Source organism: Eschscholzia californica, unplaced genomic scaffold (genome assembly GCF_041429995.1).
Source record: "Eschscholzia californica isolate CP2 unplaced genomic scaffold, dmEscCali1.0.p SCAF_4, whole genome shotgun sequence".
In the NCBI taxonomy this organism is placed as follows: Eukaryota; Viridiplantae; Streptophyta; class Magnoliopsida; order Ranunculales; family Papaveraceae; genus Eschscholzia; species Eschscholzia californica.
Genome location: NW_028238461.1, coordinates 38,695,144 through 38,711,809, shown reverse-complemented (window position 1 = coordinate 38,711,809; position 16,666 = coordinate 38,695,144). Strand labels below are relative to the sequence as shown.

The following is a 16,666-nucleotide window of genomic DNA, read 5'->3' as shown; positions in this document are numbered from 1 at the left end:
AAGGTTAAAATCACAAAAATGCGACCGAACACGAAGAGTGATGTTAGGGAACAAGTAAAAATAAGTAAATTCTATGTAGAATTCGAATGTTGTTTGTCGCGATTTGCAGTTCAACTGGTCACAATCATTGAAAATATGAATCACAATGAACCAAATTAGATTTCTGATCAAATCATTGTGTGGCTTGTTATGACTCGAGAAAGAAGTCTTCTATGACTTGCTGTGATTTGTGCTTCTAATGATTCTGATCCACGAAATTGCGAATTACGACAAACTATATAAGGGATTCTGTCAAGAGTCTACCTAGTTTTTCTTGTTCCCTTGAATCACTCAATGTATAAGAGGGTCTATACAAACAAGTTTTACCAAGAAAATTGATAGCAAGGTAAATTGATAGGCTATATAAAGGGAGTGAGAGGAGAGTTATTTAAGTTCATAAACCAACAGAGATTAGGTTATGAAAATTATGGGAAGAAGCAAAGGAGAGAAGAAGGCCTCCTCAATGGAGGCCATGTTTATTGGTGTTTTAGTATTGATGGTTTCTTTAAGTTTGCCACTGCATACCACTGCAATCTACCCTTACTTCTCTCCTCCTCCACCTCAGAAATCAACTCCTTATTCTCCTCCTACACATCACATATCAACTCCTCCTCCTCCTCATGCTCCTCACCACCCCCACCATCCTCACCCAACACCTCCACCACCTAAGGTACAGTACCACGATAAATCTCCTCCTCCACCACCACCACAGGTCCACTACCAGTACAAGTCTCCTCCTCCCCCATCACCACCTCCACCTAAGGTGTCCTACCTTTACAAGTCTCCACCACCACCTAAGGTCCATAACCACTACAAATCTCCACCACCACCTCCTCAACATTTATACAAACCTCCCACACCACCTACTCCTGGCCCACCTTACAAGCCCAAATCTCCACCACCCCCAATTGTAGATCACTTCAAGTTTCCTCCACCACCAAAAGTACATGAGCCATACTACAAGTACAAATCTCCACCTCCTCCTCGACATTTATACAAACCTCCAACACCACCTACTCCTGGACCACCTTACAAGCGCAAATCTCCACCACCTCCATTAGATCGCTTTTACTTTCCTCCACCACCAAAAGTACATGAGCCATACTACAAGTACAAATCTCCACCTCCTCCTCGACATTTATACAAACCTCCAACACCACCTACTCCTGGACCACCTTACAAGCGCAAATCTCCACCACCTCCATTAGATCGCTTTTACTTTCCTCCACCACCAAAAGTACATGAGCCATACTACAAGTACAAATCTCCACCTCCTCCTCAACATTTATACAAACCTCCAACACCACCTACTCCTGGACCACCTTACAAGCGCAAATCTCCACCACCTCCATTAGATCGCTTTTACTTTCCTCCACCACCTAAAGTACGTGAACCATACTACAAGTACAAATCTCCACCACCTCCTCCATACGAACCTCCAACACCACCTACTCCAGGGCCACCTTACAAGTCCAAATCTCCACCACCCCCTCAATACGAACCTCCAACACCACCTACACCCGGACCACCTTACAAGCCCAAATCTCCACCACCCCCATTTGTAGATCACTTCAAGTTTCCTCCACCACCAAAAGTACATGAGCCATATTACAAGTACAAATCTCCACCTCCTCCTCAACATTTATACAAACCTCCAACACCACCTACTCCTGGACCACCTTACAAGCACGAAACTCCACCACCTCCATTAGATCGCTTTTTCCCTCCACCACCTAAAGTACAAGAACCATATTACAAGTATAAATCTCCACCACCTCCTACACATGTATACAAACCTCCAACACCACCCACTCCCGGGCCACCTTACAAGCCCAAATCTCCACCACCCCCATTTGTAGATCACTTCAAGTTTCCTCCACCACCTAAAGTACATGAGCCATACTACAAGTACAAGTCTCCACCACCACCTCCAATTGTAGATCACTTCCACTTCCCTCCTCCACCACCTAAAGTACATGAACCGTACTACAAATACAAATCCCCACCACCCCCACCACCCAAAGCTCTTCCACTTCCACCACCTCAGCACCCTATCTACTACTATATTTCACCACCTCCTCCTCACCACTACTAAGCAAAGTTAGCAAACACTGTTTATGTGAGAACGAATAATGGGTAAGCTAGCTCATTCAAACTAATTAATATTATCGCAATTAGTTATATATACTTAATTACATCTTATATTAAGTATAAAATTTTATGCTGGATATTGCGTGTTAGATTAAGAATAATTGAGAAAATACAATGGTTGGTTCTATAGACCCCCTTAGTTATTGCTTTTGGCGCCCTTTCAAATGCAAAATTCAAGGGCCACTTATGTGTATTTGGGGCGCCAAAAGCAATTGTATGTTACCCTTTCAGAATTTCCCAAATACAACATGGAAAACAGCCAAACAGGAGAAGTATATAAAAATAAATATATTATTTATTAATTATTTAATATTAATTATTATTATTGTAAATTGCAGCTTGCAGCAAATGAAGGCCTTTCAAGAGAACAAAAAGGACTAGAGTTCTTGTGAGAGTCTTCTTTCTTAATGAGCGGGCAAAAGGAATTAGTTGAAAGAAAATGATGAGTCTTATATGTAATCATCAATGTTGATTAATTAGTTTATAAAATGTAATGTTATGAATGGCAGTGTTCTTGAAGACTTGATCTAGAGCATGTTTAAGTAAAACCCTTGGTAAAGTTTAAGTTAAATAAATATCTTCGAGTTTTAAATAATAACAATCATATATAATTATATCACATTACTCTATCAGTTGAACCTATTTAACAGTTAGAAATTAGAATATTATCGATCAAAACTATCTTTGTAAATACGTGGAGTAGTTTTCCTTTATTAATTCGATACTATATGAGCTAATAGAAAAAATCACAAATATTTCAAAACGTCAAAAAAACGAGAGTCTAAATGTGGCCCACTATGTCATATATAGACTGCCTGAAACCAAAAGGAACATTACCCGCCGAGCCCCTGGCATTTGACGGGCAGGCAGCAGGCTTGGGCTCCCAAAAAAATAAATTTTCCTGAACTATAGCCAAAGCATAAGGTAATCAATATACAGACAAACAAATATGTCGCGTGGACAAAAGTTATGGACCCGATGTAAGTGAAACATTGTTGACTTTTTTTTTACTTCTATCTAATGAGGGGATATACCTACATGGAATCAAACATTAAAACAAGAAGGCCGCGGCTTTGAGGAATAAAGACTTTTCTTAAAACTAGTCAAATAAGATTGACTTTTTATGTTTCTTTTTATTACTAAGGGGCTTCTAATTTTAGAAGATGCTATAAAAAAAGGCTCCTCCATCTCATCACCTTTCTCTGCCACTTCATCTTCTCGACACCTCATCATCTTCTCCGGCGAAAGTCGCTAGGTAATGGGAATAGAGGAGTTGGTACTTTCTGTGTAAGTTGTTGCAATCAGCGGCCAAATTATATTTTGATTTTAGAGCCATCTCCAACTTGCGAAAGTATATTTTGAAAAATTGTATCATTTACTTTTGAAATGATCGCCACAGTATTGATGTCGATCTACTGTTGTTACTGTCCCAGAAATTATTGTTTAATTTGCTATTCACTAGTCTGGCCCGTATAGCTGAAGGATGGATTAACATTCTCCAAACTATCTTTGCAATTAGTGAGTCATTCACTTTTTCTAGAGTACCAATACCTAATCCACCAAATTTCTTGGAGCTACAAATAGTCTCCCAATTTATAAAGTGCATCTTTGAATCTCGAGTATTATTGCCCCACCAGAAAGCTTTTTGTTGTTTTTCTAGTCTAGTGATAGTAGTCTTGGAGACTTTTGTAGGCTAAATGGGTAAGTACAATAGTTCAACAAAAAAAAAAAAAGGGTAAGTACAATAGGAATTCAGTCTTCAATTTTAATTAAAATAAAAACTCGGCTTCTTTTTCAATTTTCATGTTCCAGAGAGACACGAGCTGCAGTTATATAATGCATACAAGTTAAACTGACAAATAATATAATACATATTATGGAGTCCTGATTGATAAGTTGGTTTAAAATGTTTGGCATGTTGTTTATTAAAAATCGAAATGTAATTAAAATATTGCTTAAGTTTGGGCCGATGGCCCTAGATTGGCTTTGTAGTACTAGCTAGTTAGGCGATGGCAATAGCCAAATCCCTTCTGAAATTAGGTTGGAAAAACACAGAGTACTCTGTACTTCCCAGTATGGAAAAACAATGTTATCATGGTTGAACTTGTTTGGTGGAGTGGTGTCTTGATTAACCTAAGTTTTCTAACTCTAAAGACACTTTTGAAATTGAAAGTATGCATGTAGCAGACTTTGAACTAATTGTACCAAATAAAGAAAGACCAAGGGTTGAAAGGTGATGTGAGGAAAATGGAAATTTCAAGAGGAGTTGGACAAAAGGTCAAAAAATAAATGAGTATCAATAAGTTAGAAATTCAAATTCAGAGAAATTAAGGGGCCAATCTAAAAAAAAAATCAAAATTTAAAGTGGCCACTAAATCATGAGACAGTGTGCTTGGCGTCAACAAAAGTTATCTGCCTTGGTGCATAATCCAACCTTGTTATTTGTACCATATTTCACTTTGTATATCACAAAATGTTAGATGCATTGTGCATTCAAAATGATTCATTTTAGAGTTCACACAATTCAGATGTTCATTGACAGAACTGCTGTTGTCGTTCTCTACTTTATATTTGTCGTGCATAAAGGTGGGTTCACGTTGAATAAATGTCATTGTATCGAATAATGTAATGTTGTATACCAAGTTCAGAATGTACATACGTCATTTGGTATTGTGTGTCTACTACGTGTGTCCAACATAGGTACATGTGTGCCTGACGTATTTTACCTTTTGACCTACCAACAAGACTTTAACCACAAGAGCTTGAGAAATGAGTCTCAAACCTGATTTTTCGACTGATATCAATTTTTTCACAATGAGTAGTTATTTCAGAATTACTTTGTGAAAGGGACAAACATAAGTACCGGGTGATGAGTTTGGGGGATGAATATGTTCCTTTTTGAATTTGGGGCAAGAACTAACTTTGACTAACTTTATCATCCAAAAAGTAACGTCGTCCCTTAACGTTAGTTGACTCTTAGTTAAAACGTGAACACTCATTTTTTAAATTCAAATGCTCCTAACACAACTTTACAATTTTTGAGACTTATTCAGATTAAAAACAAAATAAACTATTTACATTCATTGACCATATTCACATAAACCTATATATTCACACAAAAATTAATCTAAAAATTAATAAATGTAATAAATCGATAAATATTCATTTGTTTATAAATATTAAAGTATCTTAATGTTAAAGAATAATCTCGTCAATATTTTAAGTAGCTTAGTGTTGTTATCCTGATTTTGAGTGGAAAATCTTAGATGAACCCTATCACTGTCTCTCTCTCTGTCTTTCCATTGTTTCGACAAAATAAGGAATGGTACCATTATCGGTAACTCGCATGGAGAGTTTTAAGATTTCAAGTAAAACTCTTCTCCTCCGTCGCAACAATTAGAAGAGAGAAACTGAGAGAGTCATGGAGTAACATCGAGAGTTTTAAAGTTCACATGAGACCCTTTGCTTTTGTCTTAGACAAAGGAGGATTTCGACGAAGGATATTCTCTCTTCGCTGAAATAGTGAGTGATAGAGAAGTAGAGAAATAAAGAGAAAGTGCACGGAGAGAGGGAGAAAAAATAGTGACAATTAGTAAAGAGAAATGATAAGTATGTAGGTATATTTAAAAATATATTTTATAGATGTAATTAAATTCTTATTTGTTGTTTTCAATAATTTTCAAAAATTTTTTTTGCCACAATAGTATTAGTAACACAAATTTGAAAAATTAATAAAACTAGTGTTTGTGGCATCTCGTTTTTTTTTTACTAACGGAAGAGTTAATTAACGTAATTGCTATTTGGCGCCGTTACTTTTTGGATGATAAAGTTAGTCCATTGCCCAAACTCAAAAAAAAAATCCCAAACTCATCACTTGGTACTTATCATGTCAAAATTTTTATAACGACTAATTTTTATGTGTTATTTCGTTTTGGCTCCCAAAAAATGTCTAACTCGCCAAAATAGCAAAAATGACTAGCTTCCATTTTAGCCGTTTCCTTTTTTTGCATCAGTCAACTTTAATCAGTGACCTTTCTTTTATTTTGTATGCCTCTTTTCAAAACTCTTTCCCTACCTATCCTTTTGTCACTTTCTTCTTGTCGGTCGTCGGTGGTTAGTTGGCTCCCGACACGACCATCATTAAAAATAAATCCTTTTTTTTCTTCTTCTTATTCCCCTTCTCCGACCATATAACCACCAACCAACATCATCTCTGCTTCTCAATTTCTTCTTCCCTTTTTTTTCTCCCTTTCCTAATTTATCTCCTATCTTCTTATCTCATCATCTTTTTCTTTTGTCAACATCTTTCTCTCAACACTTCCATTCCTCAATTGTGCTCTCTCAACACACTAGAGAGAGAAAGAGAAGACGAAACCCGCAATCGAGGGATCCAAACATCAATTGGAACCTTTGTTCGAGGGTTCCATTGATGGAGGTGGTGGGCGGGCGGAGAAGTGGTGGTGGGAGGAAGGAAAAGAAGAAGAATTATTGTTTCCTTTTTAATAGGGATCGTTGGTGAGCGCCGACAACCGACAACAAGAAAATGACAAAGGATGGGGACAAAATTCAAGAGAGAGGTAGAAAACGAAAGAAACGTCTATAACTAAAGATATCTGACATAAAAATCAAAAGGGCTCTACAACAATAGTTAGTCATCTTTAGGAGTCATTTTGGTGAGTTAGTCATCTTCAGGGGGCCAAAATAGAATTATACATTTTTTAACTTTTTTTTTAAAACTTTAAACACATAAAACTTTTTCGTTATATGTCTGATTTTGATAGAACTTACGTATTTCGAAAAGATTTTTTACTTTGTTTCTAACAAGATACACTTTTAATTCCTTTTTACAAAGAAATTAGGAAAAAAAGTTTGTATTTGTATTTCTGCAAACTAGGTTTGAAAATTTTGTAAACACGGGTTGTAAGATGCAAATTGGAAACTTGATTTATAGCTTTTGTGAACTCGATCTGCAGAATGCTATCTAGGTTTTCAAATCTTCCAAACTCGATTTCCAGAACGCAATCTGGTTTGTAGATCTTGCAATTTTGATTTGTAAAATGCAAATTTCGTTCGCAGATCTTGCAAATTTGATTTGTAGAATGTAAACTCAGTTTGAAAAATCAAACAAACTCAGTTTGCAAAATCAAACAAACTCAGTTTGCAAACTTTCTCCTTCTTCTCTCCATTCATCCAATTATTCTTACTCGATTTCTTTGTCGATTTATCCCTCGATTCACAAAAAAGATCTGAATGAGAATAGATCTGAAAATCAGACATACAACGAAAAAGAAAACTTCGACTTCATCTTTCATAATATTGCGGTTCCATAACTTAAGACCTGGCTCTAGGGATTCATTTTGTAGCTTCATATATGGTTTGTGGACTTCATTTCGTAGTGAAAATCACATGTTCAAAGATGATTACTCGGTGATTAAGAAGATGAGAGAAAAATGATGAGTCACTGGAGAAGAAGATGGATTGGTTGAGTTCAGAGAGAGAGAGAATGAGAGAGTTGTGTCGATTGAGTTTAGAGAGAGAAAGACAGAAAAACAGAGAACAGAAGAAATACTTTATCATGGGGTAATATAGAAAAAAGTAAAATAAAAAATGACCTGATTCATATTAGGGATAATGTTTTAAACTTGAGATGCGATTACACATAATATTATGACAACTTTTAGTTAATTGAAAAAATTATTATCTTCTTTTTTTTATTCTTAGTATTTCGACACAATTTAACTATTTTCTATTATACGTAGAGTAAAGATATTTATAAAACAAAATCCATAATTGATTTTAGTTTTCTTGTTTTGGTTGTCGGTGGACAAGTTTGAAATTTACTAATTTTAAACTTATTGTTTAAATTGCTAGTATTTTTTAATTTGTTGAAAGGCAATGCATTAAAATAAGAGTCTATTACAATAACCAAAGTAGAAAAACAAAATTACAATAAGCAAAGTAGAAAAACAAAATAACATAACTAAAGAATTACAGAAGATAACTTCGATTTCTAAAGCATTCTTCATTCTGTAGCTTGCAAGTCTGGCAGCTCTTCTTGAGAATGATATGAAATTTGATCTTGAGAATCCTTCTGGTTGAATGAAAGATGAAACTTGTACCTAACTTTCTGTAACATTGAAGATGGATTAAACATACACCCAAAGTTTCATGAAGAAACGAGGGTATCTGCAAGATGAAACCAAAAGATGATTCCGGGGTATCTCGCTAGTATTCTCCATATAAAGAGACCATATCCGCTCGAGTTCTACATAGTAGAATCAGGTCAGATACCCGGTAAATGGGATCGCCGTCATAGCCCGAGTATAAATACCCAGCTAATCCGACAAACGATCGCAAATGAATTGCGACAAGAGATGGAAGTGAAAATGTTACGAATCTTGGATAAAGAGTTAAATCTACTTGATAACCAAAAATAAAAGTAAGCAACAAAAAGTGAGTTGGAAGATAAGCAACAAAAACTGCACGACAAAGGTGGATATTAATATTCAAAATATAGTGTCGTCCGGGATCGAAGAGAAAATTGAGATGAATACTTTTTATTACTGGTCTGATCGAGAGACAAAAGTGGCCAGCAACTGCACTATTAGTGTTCCTAAACTGATTTCGGTTAAAGATGAAAGAAACTAGTATTATCTTCTTAGTATTTTGATACAATTTAACTATTTTCTATTATACGTAGAGTAAAGATATTTATAAAACAAAATCCACAATTGATTTTAGTTTTATTGTTTTTGGTTGTCGGTGGGCAAGTTCCAAATTTACTAATTTTAAATTTATTGTTAAAAAAAAATTGCCAGTGGTTGGAAAGAAATGAAAACGTATTGTTTAATAGTAATTTTTTTGTATTTGGATATGACATGACCAATTTAATGAACAATTCTATCTCAATAAACAGCTTGATTGGAGAGAGAAATTTAATAAAGTTAATATATGTAGACAAGTTGTGAATTTGTTTTCTACTTTTGTGATCAAACCCTATTTAAGAATCATAGACCAACCCCTAATTTGAGCACCAGCCAATTTTTGGCATATGTTGCTTACTTAAAGGTTAGTTTGATTTTAGGGCAGTTGTCTTTATTATTAAATAGGCCGCGGCTTTGGAGAATAAAGAAAATTCTCCGGGGAATAAAGACTTTTCTTAAAACTAGTCAAATAAGATTGGCTTTTATGTTTCTTTTTATTGCTAAGGGGCTTCTAATTTTAGAAGATGCTATAAAAAAAAAAGCTCCTCCATCTCATCACCTCTCTCTGCCACTTCATCTTCTCGCCACCTCATCATCTTCTCCGGCGACGGTCGCCGACCGGCCAATTAAAAAAAACTCCGGCCGGCGACCTTCAAACATAAAAAAAATTAAAATTAAAATTAAAATTTTTTCTCTCTCCTCTCTCTCTCTCAAATATATTTTTTTTCTTTCCTCTCTCTCTCTAGATCTGATCTAGAGAGAGGAGAACAGACCAGATCTATGAACACATATGATGCTCCGACATGTTATTTGGAAACTTTTTGTTGTTTTCTTCAATAATAGAACTTTCTTAGGATCATGCTCAGAAAAGAGATAAGTTTTAAAGGGCTTGATTTTCTCTCCTAAATTTGTTGTAAATTGGAGCAAGATTCTTGTACAGTGAGTTCTGCTTGTATCTGAAGCAGTAAGAGTCTAACAGAACATGTGAGGGGTGGCGGTAGTAGTAATGGAGTTGTTACCAATTTCACCCTCAATTTCTTCTTGTTCCAAAAAAATGTCTTTCCCCATCTTCCCACCTTCCCATTTTTGTTGAATCTGGTAGTTATACAAGAAATTTAGGGTTTTAATGATTAAAAACAACAACCCAAATAATCAATCATTCCCAAAAAAGTAGAAACATAAGAACCTGTAAAAGAAATCTCTCCAATTCACAACAAATTTAGGAAGTAAACAACAATACTTCCTTTCTTTGGAAGTGAAATCAGAGGTCCTGCACAAGCATGCCAAAGCTCCAAACAAATTGATGAAGAAGACGGTGGTAAGGAAGAGAACAATGTAGTATTTTCAGGAGTAGTAGTATTAGTAATATCATCTTCACTGATGGCGTTATTAAGGTCCAAACAAGGAGATGTTCTTCTTCATCTACTCTCTCTCTAAAAAGAAGATGGTGGTGGTAGTGGTGGCCTGGTTGGTTCTCTAGTCTGCAGCTGCTGATAACGCTGCTGCTGCTGGTACTTAGTTTCATGAAACCTCTCTCTCTAGATCTGTTCTAGAGAGAGAGAGAAGAAAGGGAAAAAAATGAGAAAGAAAATAAATTTTTTTTTTATATTTGAAGGTCGCCGGCCGGAAAATTGGTCGGCCGGCGACCTTCGCCGGAGAAGATGATGAGGTGGCGAGAAGATGAAGTGGCAGAGAGAACAGATGAGATGGAGGAGAACTTTCAAAAATATGTATTTTGTATTCCCCATAAAAATTTATTCCACGGAAAACTTTCAAAAAAATCTAGATTCCCTCAAGAATTTATTCCCCGGAGAATTTTCTTTATTCCCCAAAGCCGCGGCCATTAAATATTCAACATTAAGTACTATTTAATAAAATATTCTTATGGATAAAGTATGAAATGGATTTTAGAAACATGCAGAGAACATGGTATTTGACTCTTGTTCTTGTCCTAGATATCCACATTGAATAAAGCAAAAGAAAACATTTTTTGTTGTTGTTGAAAGTGAGCAAAAGAAAACCTGAAGGTTCCAAAAAATTAAATCATAGGAGTACTATAATAGTGTTTAAATCAGAGTATATTCTAAGGCCAGAATCCCCTCATTTCTTTCAATTCAGCTAGGATACAATCCAACAAAATATCTTCCAAGCAACAACAGTCATATTGATATCTTTCTCTAGCCATTTCAACAAAAAAAAAAAAAATATCTTTCTCTAGCCAAAGACAAATCATCCTTACTGACATTAGGACTTTTCTTCCTTAATTTTCTTAATACCACTTACAAAATTATAAACAAAAATCCATTGTAACCTATTCTTAATCATTCTTTTTTCCCTTTTCAATCAACCTTCGTTCTAAGGTGATGAACATCCGATAACAAGTAAAATCATAATAATTAAAACACGGATAGTTTAGCGAACATAAACGGTCATTTATATGACATATAAATATAATTCCAACAATTCAACTATTTCTATGAAAGCGTTGTACTAATGCGCGTCCTGTTAAGAAAAAAAATAGGCAAATATATCAAAAGTGATTATAATTGTGTATTAGTTTGTTCTAACAGGATTGAATCAATAGATTTAGCTAGAAATGTATCGGTTTACTTTAATATCAACACAGATTCATTAGGATTGCTAACATGATGGCTATCATCATCGAATACTATGATTGAGAAACGAAAAAGGTAAGATCTTTTATTTGCCACAACTCTATGGAACATTCCGAAAGCCCGGTGTCAATTATTTTTCAAAAAACTTATTTTCATACTTTGGATACTATTAATCGAATTCTCACTTTTCCAAAAAGCTCTGAAGTAGAAAACAAGTTCGACAAAAGATGCTTCAAGAAATATGCAACCTTAGTCAACCTAGTCATCACCACATCTGCACCCATAGTATAAGCTTTAACATGTATGCGGTATGCCTCTTTAATATCTTTGAAGGAATACAAAAGCATATGCTATTCATCTTTGAAAATAACCCACATCTCACGTATCGAAAGCTTGCACCTGTGAAGAAAGTGAAGCGAAAAATCATTCTATGAGGGATAAAATGGGTGGTTCAACATCACATCTGCAGGGTCAAAAGTGGGAGACTCAATGGCTCCAGGGTCAAAAGTGGGAGACACAATGGCTGCCAAAGGCAATCATCAAGGAGATTAGAAATTTAACCCCATCATTAATTTCCATTTCCTTTTTATTATATTCCCCACAAGGTAATAATATAGTTGGCAACCAAAGAAAATAGAGTCCGATAACAGGAAATGAAAATCGTCCTAGGATGGAATTTTTAGTGTAAAATCTTTGTTTGACATTGCTTCCAATCAAGATCATAGTCCAACCCAATTTCCGATGAAGAAAGTTTGGATGGAAAAGGTACCCACTAAGGTCTCTTTCCTTTTATGGGCTTGTTGTGTCCTCAATTCAGCCCCCACTATGGGCATGCTTCAAAGGAGGGGCTTTCAATACCCAAACATGTGTCTTTTATGCAGATCAGCTGAAGAGAATGCCTCTCACTTGCTCATCTCCTGCAGCTTTACTGAAATCATATGGAGATATTTCCGTCCGGTGATCGGTTGCCCGTTTCCAATGCGATCCACTTTGGATACTTCCTTCAGGATTTGGAAGTTTGAGAAGTCAGATGCGATGAAAGGATTCCATCAGCAGGTTACTTCCCTCTACCATTTGGTGGTGTGTTTGGTTAGAGAGGAATAATCGCCTTTTTCGTGATGTTGCTAACTCCTCTGATAGAGTTATTATGTCGATCAAAGCCACCATTTTCAACTGGGGCTTGCCGACTAGGTACTTTGAGAATTTATTTGTGGGTTTTTTGTTAAACTTTTGAGAGGATATAGTTTCTAATATGTAAAGTCTCCCAATCTCCATTGATTTTGTAGTTTTCTTTTCGTGCTTCCTAAGCACTCGGTTAATATATTATCCTTCTTCAAAAAAAAAAAAACCAAAGAAAATAGAGGGGCGGATTTGGAATTTGATTCCTTCAATCCTCTTTCACCTATACAGTGGTTTAAGGTTACAATATTTATAGTTTCTTGAATGAATTTCACATTTTAATAAAGAAAATCTCAATGTGTTCGTGGTTTTGATTTATAACTAGACCAACTTTTATTTGAAATTGTCAACGGGATTTAGGGGCCCGACCCTTACAAAGAAAGAAACCAAAAGGCAAGTCTAAGAAATCAAATAAACCATACTCTTACAACTCAAAACTGAACTAAGAAATAGAAAATAATGAAAATCTAAGGATGCCGCACTCTTATTACTCCTCTTTTGTCCTCCCGTATGAGCCTTTGTAACTCGTCCGGAAGTTCATTTGGTGTCATCTCAGTATAACCCACCTGTAAACTCATTTTGGAAAGAAAGTCTGCCACTTGATTTATTTCTCTATATACATGTATTATTGAGCATTCCTCTAGTCGTACCCATAAATCTCTAATTTCTCGGACAATTCTCATAATCTGCCAAGGGGGTTCCTTGTCTAACTTTGTCAAGATTAAGACCGTGAGGGTTGAATCCATGGCGATCTTAACCTTGGGCCTGTTGTACTTGAGGGCGAGTTGAAGGCCCAGCAAAACCCCTTGCATTTCGTGCATCAGAACTGATACCCGAGTTGTCTTGACTGCTGCAGCAACAATGGGGTCCCCCTCTGAGTTTTGTAGGATGGCCCCGTATCCGCCCCACGATTCTGTGTATGATCCGTCCGTGTTTATGATAACCTCATCACCCAATGGGCCTTGCCATTTACATATGGTGGGTGCCTTAGAATGTAAAGGAATTACCAGGTTCCACTTCGCTAATATTTGTTGGGCCTCACTTGTTAATTTCGGTGGTTGTTTCCAAGCGACCAATTTGATTTTAACCTCAGTAATTACTGTTTGAAGGATAGTGTATGGTGGTTTATTGTGTTTCCGAAAGACCCTGTTATTTCTCTCACCCCAAATGTGGTAAACTAGACCAACTTACTTGTGTCTCAACCAAATCTTTCGACCGTCCAAAGTTGAAATGGTTGAAAACACAAATATCAGCATTCTTGATGTTACTTCAACAAAACTTATGGCCTGCTTCTAGCAACAATGCTATACATGAGAAATTAGATAATCTTGGATCAATTTATAATCTTACCTCATGACTCTGAAGATATAGTCTTTTGCTCCAGTAGTCAATAGTAAATAAGCAGCGAGTCAAAAGAGTTGGACTAACACAAAAATAATACAGTATAGAAAGAATTGTTTTCTGACAATATTCTTCCAACCTTCTTGATCATACTCCCCCAAAACATAATCCAATTAATTATAAATACATAACCGAATAACGAAAAAAATCTGCACGAAATAACAAGAATAGTAAACAGATACTTCGTCTCATGTAATATCACATATACAAGCATGATTTGGCGATAAGCGGGTCAATCAAATGCTTGAAGGATTTATTTGGCTTGGTTGAGCTCGGGTGAAGCTAAATTTACTTGACAAACTTTTCCACAGCTCCTTTTTCTCATATACAGTTCTAATCCATCTAATTATAAATGGAATTGCCAAAGGAATAAGTGCCACAAATACTTGAAAAATAATCCATAACTTACCCCTAGGAGTGATACTTAACATTGCTATATTATAAGTAATACCCATTGTCGCAATGCAGATTTCTAACTCCAACCTTAAAGGGAAACCCCAGGTAAGAACCCTAATCATGAAAAGAGACACATAAAATCCTGCAGAGTTGAAAAAAATAAACAACCCAAAAGATACAGCATCTTTTGTACTCAGTATCGATATCCCTGCTGAATTTTTACTGCCTTTAATTTTGTCATTTGGGTTACCATTATCTTGCCAAACTCCGCCTGGAGGACTAAGACCAGCTTGGTAAGTTGCAGTGGTCATTAGTATAGCGATAACTAACATAGCGTCTCGAGCTTCACTTGGTGAATCTCTTCCTCGTTGGAACTTAAAGAATTCGACTACACGATCCATAGGAGATTTATTAGTCCTTCTAACCGACGACGATTGGTTATTATTACTATTATTTTCGGGAGTAGAATGATTGGTATTGGGATGTAAAGGTGTTGCTCTTGTTGCTCCGGCATTTCGAAGTATCTCTTCGATGTCTCTATCGCTTGGTTCGCCTGGAATAAGTAGTAGGAAATCAAGTGCTGTGAGATTGTTGTTGTTCATTGTGTTTACTTCCATAGCATGACTTAGATCTTGGTCAAGCAATAGTTCTATTACCTGTTCAATTAAGTTTTAAATTGGAATCGGAAAATGGATTAGAGAAGACTAGAAAGTGAAAAAGAAAACATTATTAGCACGCGAAAAGGCAACGAATAACAAATGATACAACCACATTCATACCACTAAGCTACAATTTGGAAGTCTTAGCCCAATCTAGTCTCCCTGACCAAAGTCTATGGGGCCTCTAATAACATTAGGGCCCAAGGCTGCTTTGGGGCGTGGGACTAACCTGCCTATGAAATAAATGATAAAATTGCTAAATGGCCCAAAAAATGGGCCGACCACAGGCCGAAAGCAGACATGGCCGGCTCCCATTGGACGGGCCGTGTTGAGAGAGAAAAGGCCCGTATAATGGGAGTCAGCCACGTTGGTCTTCGGTCTGTGGTCAGCCCATTTTTCGGACCGTCTAGCATCGTTGATAAATTTATTATTTGAGAGTGTGATTCTTCACAATATTCTTCGGGAATAAGATCTTGGAACTGTACAAAGAGAGTCTATGATGATAGATTTAACCCTCTGACATATCAACCTTTTTATTACTTCCATTATTAGCTAAGTTGATATGCAGATAACATCTATTAAAGAACTTATTCAAAAAAATGAAATAGATTAGAGATATACAATACCTCTCTTTGTTTTGTGGAGGTTGCTAGGTGCAAGATATTGTACCCTTCTTGATCCTTCATATTCAAGACTTCCTCCTTACCCAACTGCCTAACCATTTCCACCATTAACCTAAAAGCTTCAAATTGATAATTTTTCACAGAGAGATGAAGAGCTGTTTCGCCTCGAATTGTTACATCTTCAATGGACTCTCCACAACTAGAAATCAATACACTAATAACATCAACTCTACCTTTAATAGCTGCATAATGAAGAGGTGTTCTTCTGTCTCTACTCTTAAGTCTAGAATTGTCTTGGTTAACCATTAAAAGCGCTTTCACTATATCGACATACCCATTAGCCGATGCTAAGTGAATAGGATTAAATCCTTTTGGGTTTAATTCTCGAGCGAACTCGGGCTTTAACCTTATCATTTCCTTTACAAAACTAAGGTGCCCTGATATACAAGCAACATGTAGAGGAGTTTCCGCAGATGCTAGCGAAACAGAATGGAGTATTAAGGGGTCCTCATAGAGCATTTGATGCAAATCATCTACATTTCCTGTGAGGGCAGCCAAGTATAGTCTTTCATCCATGGCTTAAAGATTTTATGTCACCTTTCAAACATGGGAAGGATGATAGAAAACTGAGGAAGAAACATCTAAAGACTTATTTTTTTCAGTTTCTCTTTGTTCTACTTGTCAAAGAAGCAAAAGATAATATATTTTAGTATCATAGTCAACTTCATTACTTGGGCTTTTTATTGTATTCTAATATCGATTAAATGCTTGCTTGCTTAAGGAGAATTTTGCTGGGAAGCACCAATTACTATGTACCATCAATCAACAACTCAATATAATGAAGTTAGAAAATTATTTCTTGAATGAAGCATTAAATTAACAATGGGAAAACTAGCTAA

General features: G+C 36.1%; 2 protein-coding genes across 2 annotated transcripts; one reads left to right on the top strand and one right to left on the bottom strand.

Annotated features, from left to right (window-relative positions):
- Positions 1-22: 22 nt before the first annotated feature.
- On the top strand, positions 23-2,782 carry LOC147544551 (uncharacterized). The gene is made up of 2 exons (XM_086635102.1): positions 23-2,175; positions 2,529-2,782. Exon 1 carries the CDS (start codon positions 458-460, stop codon positions 2,132-2,134), a length of 1,677 nt encoding a protein of 558 aa, XP_086491228.1. The 5' UTR covers positions 23-457; the 3' UTR covers positions 2,135-2,175; positions 2,529-2,782.
- An 11,363-nt stretch (positions 2,783-14,145) lies between these two features.
- Positions 14,146-16,384, bottom strand: LOC147544550 (ankyrin repeat-containing protein BDA1-like). The gene is made up of 2 exons (XM_086636189.1): positions 15,771-16,384; positions 14,146-15,141 (listed from the first exon to the last, which is right to left on the bottom strand). Exons 1-2 carry the CDS (start codon positions 16,341-16,343, stop codon positions 14,326-14,328), a joined length of 1,389 nt encoding a protein of 462 aa, XP_086492315.1. The 5' UTR covers positions 16,344-16,384; the 3' UTR covers positions 14,146-14,325.
- Between the last annotated feature and the right edge of the window lie 282 nt (positions 16,385-16,666).

Bases quoted from the DNA above. Each gene is read 5' to 3' on its own strand.
- LOC147544551 (XM_086635102.1), top strand. From the start codon at position 458: ATGAAAATTATGGGAAGAAGCAAAGGAGAGAAGAAGGCCTCCTCAATG.
- LOC147544550 (XM_086636189.1), bottom strand. From the start codon at position 16,343: ATGGATGAAAGACTATACTTGGCTGCCCTCACAGGAAATGTAGATGAT. The intron at 15,142-15,770 runs GTATTGTATATC...TTAATTGAACAG, and splicing joins CCTCCACAAAACAAAGAGAG to GTAATAGAACTATTGCTTGA.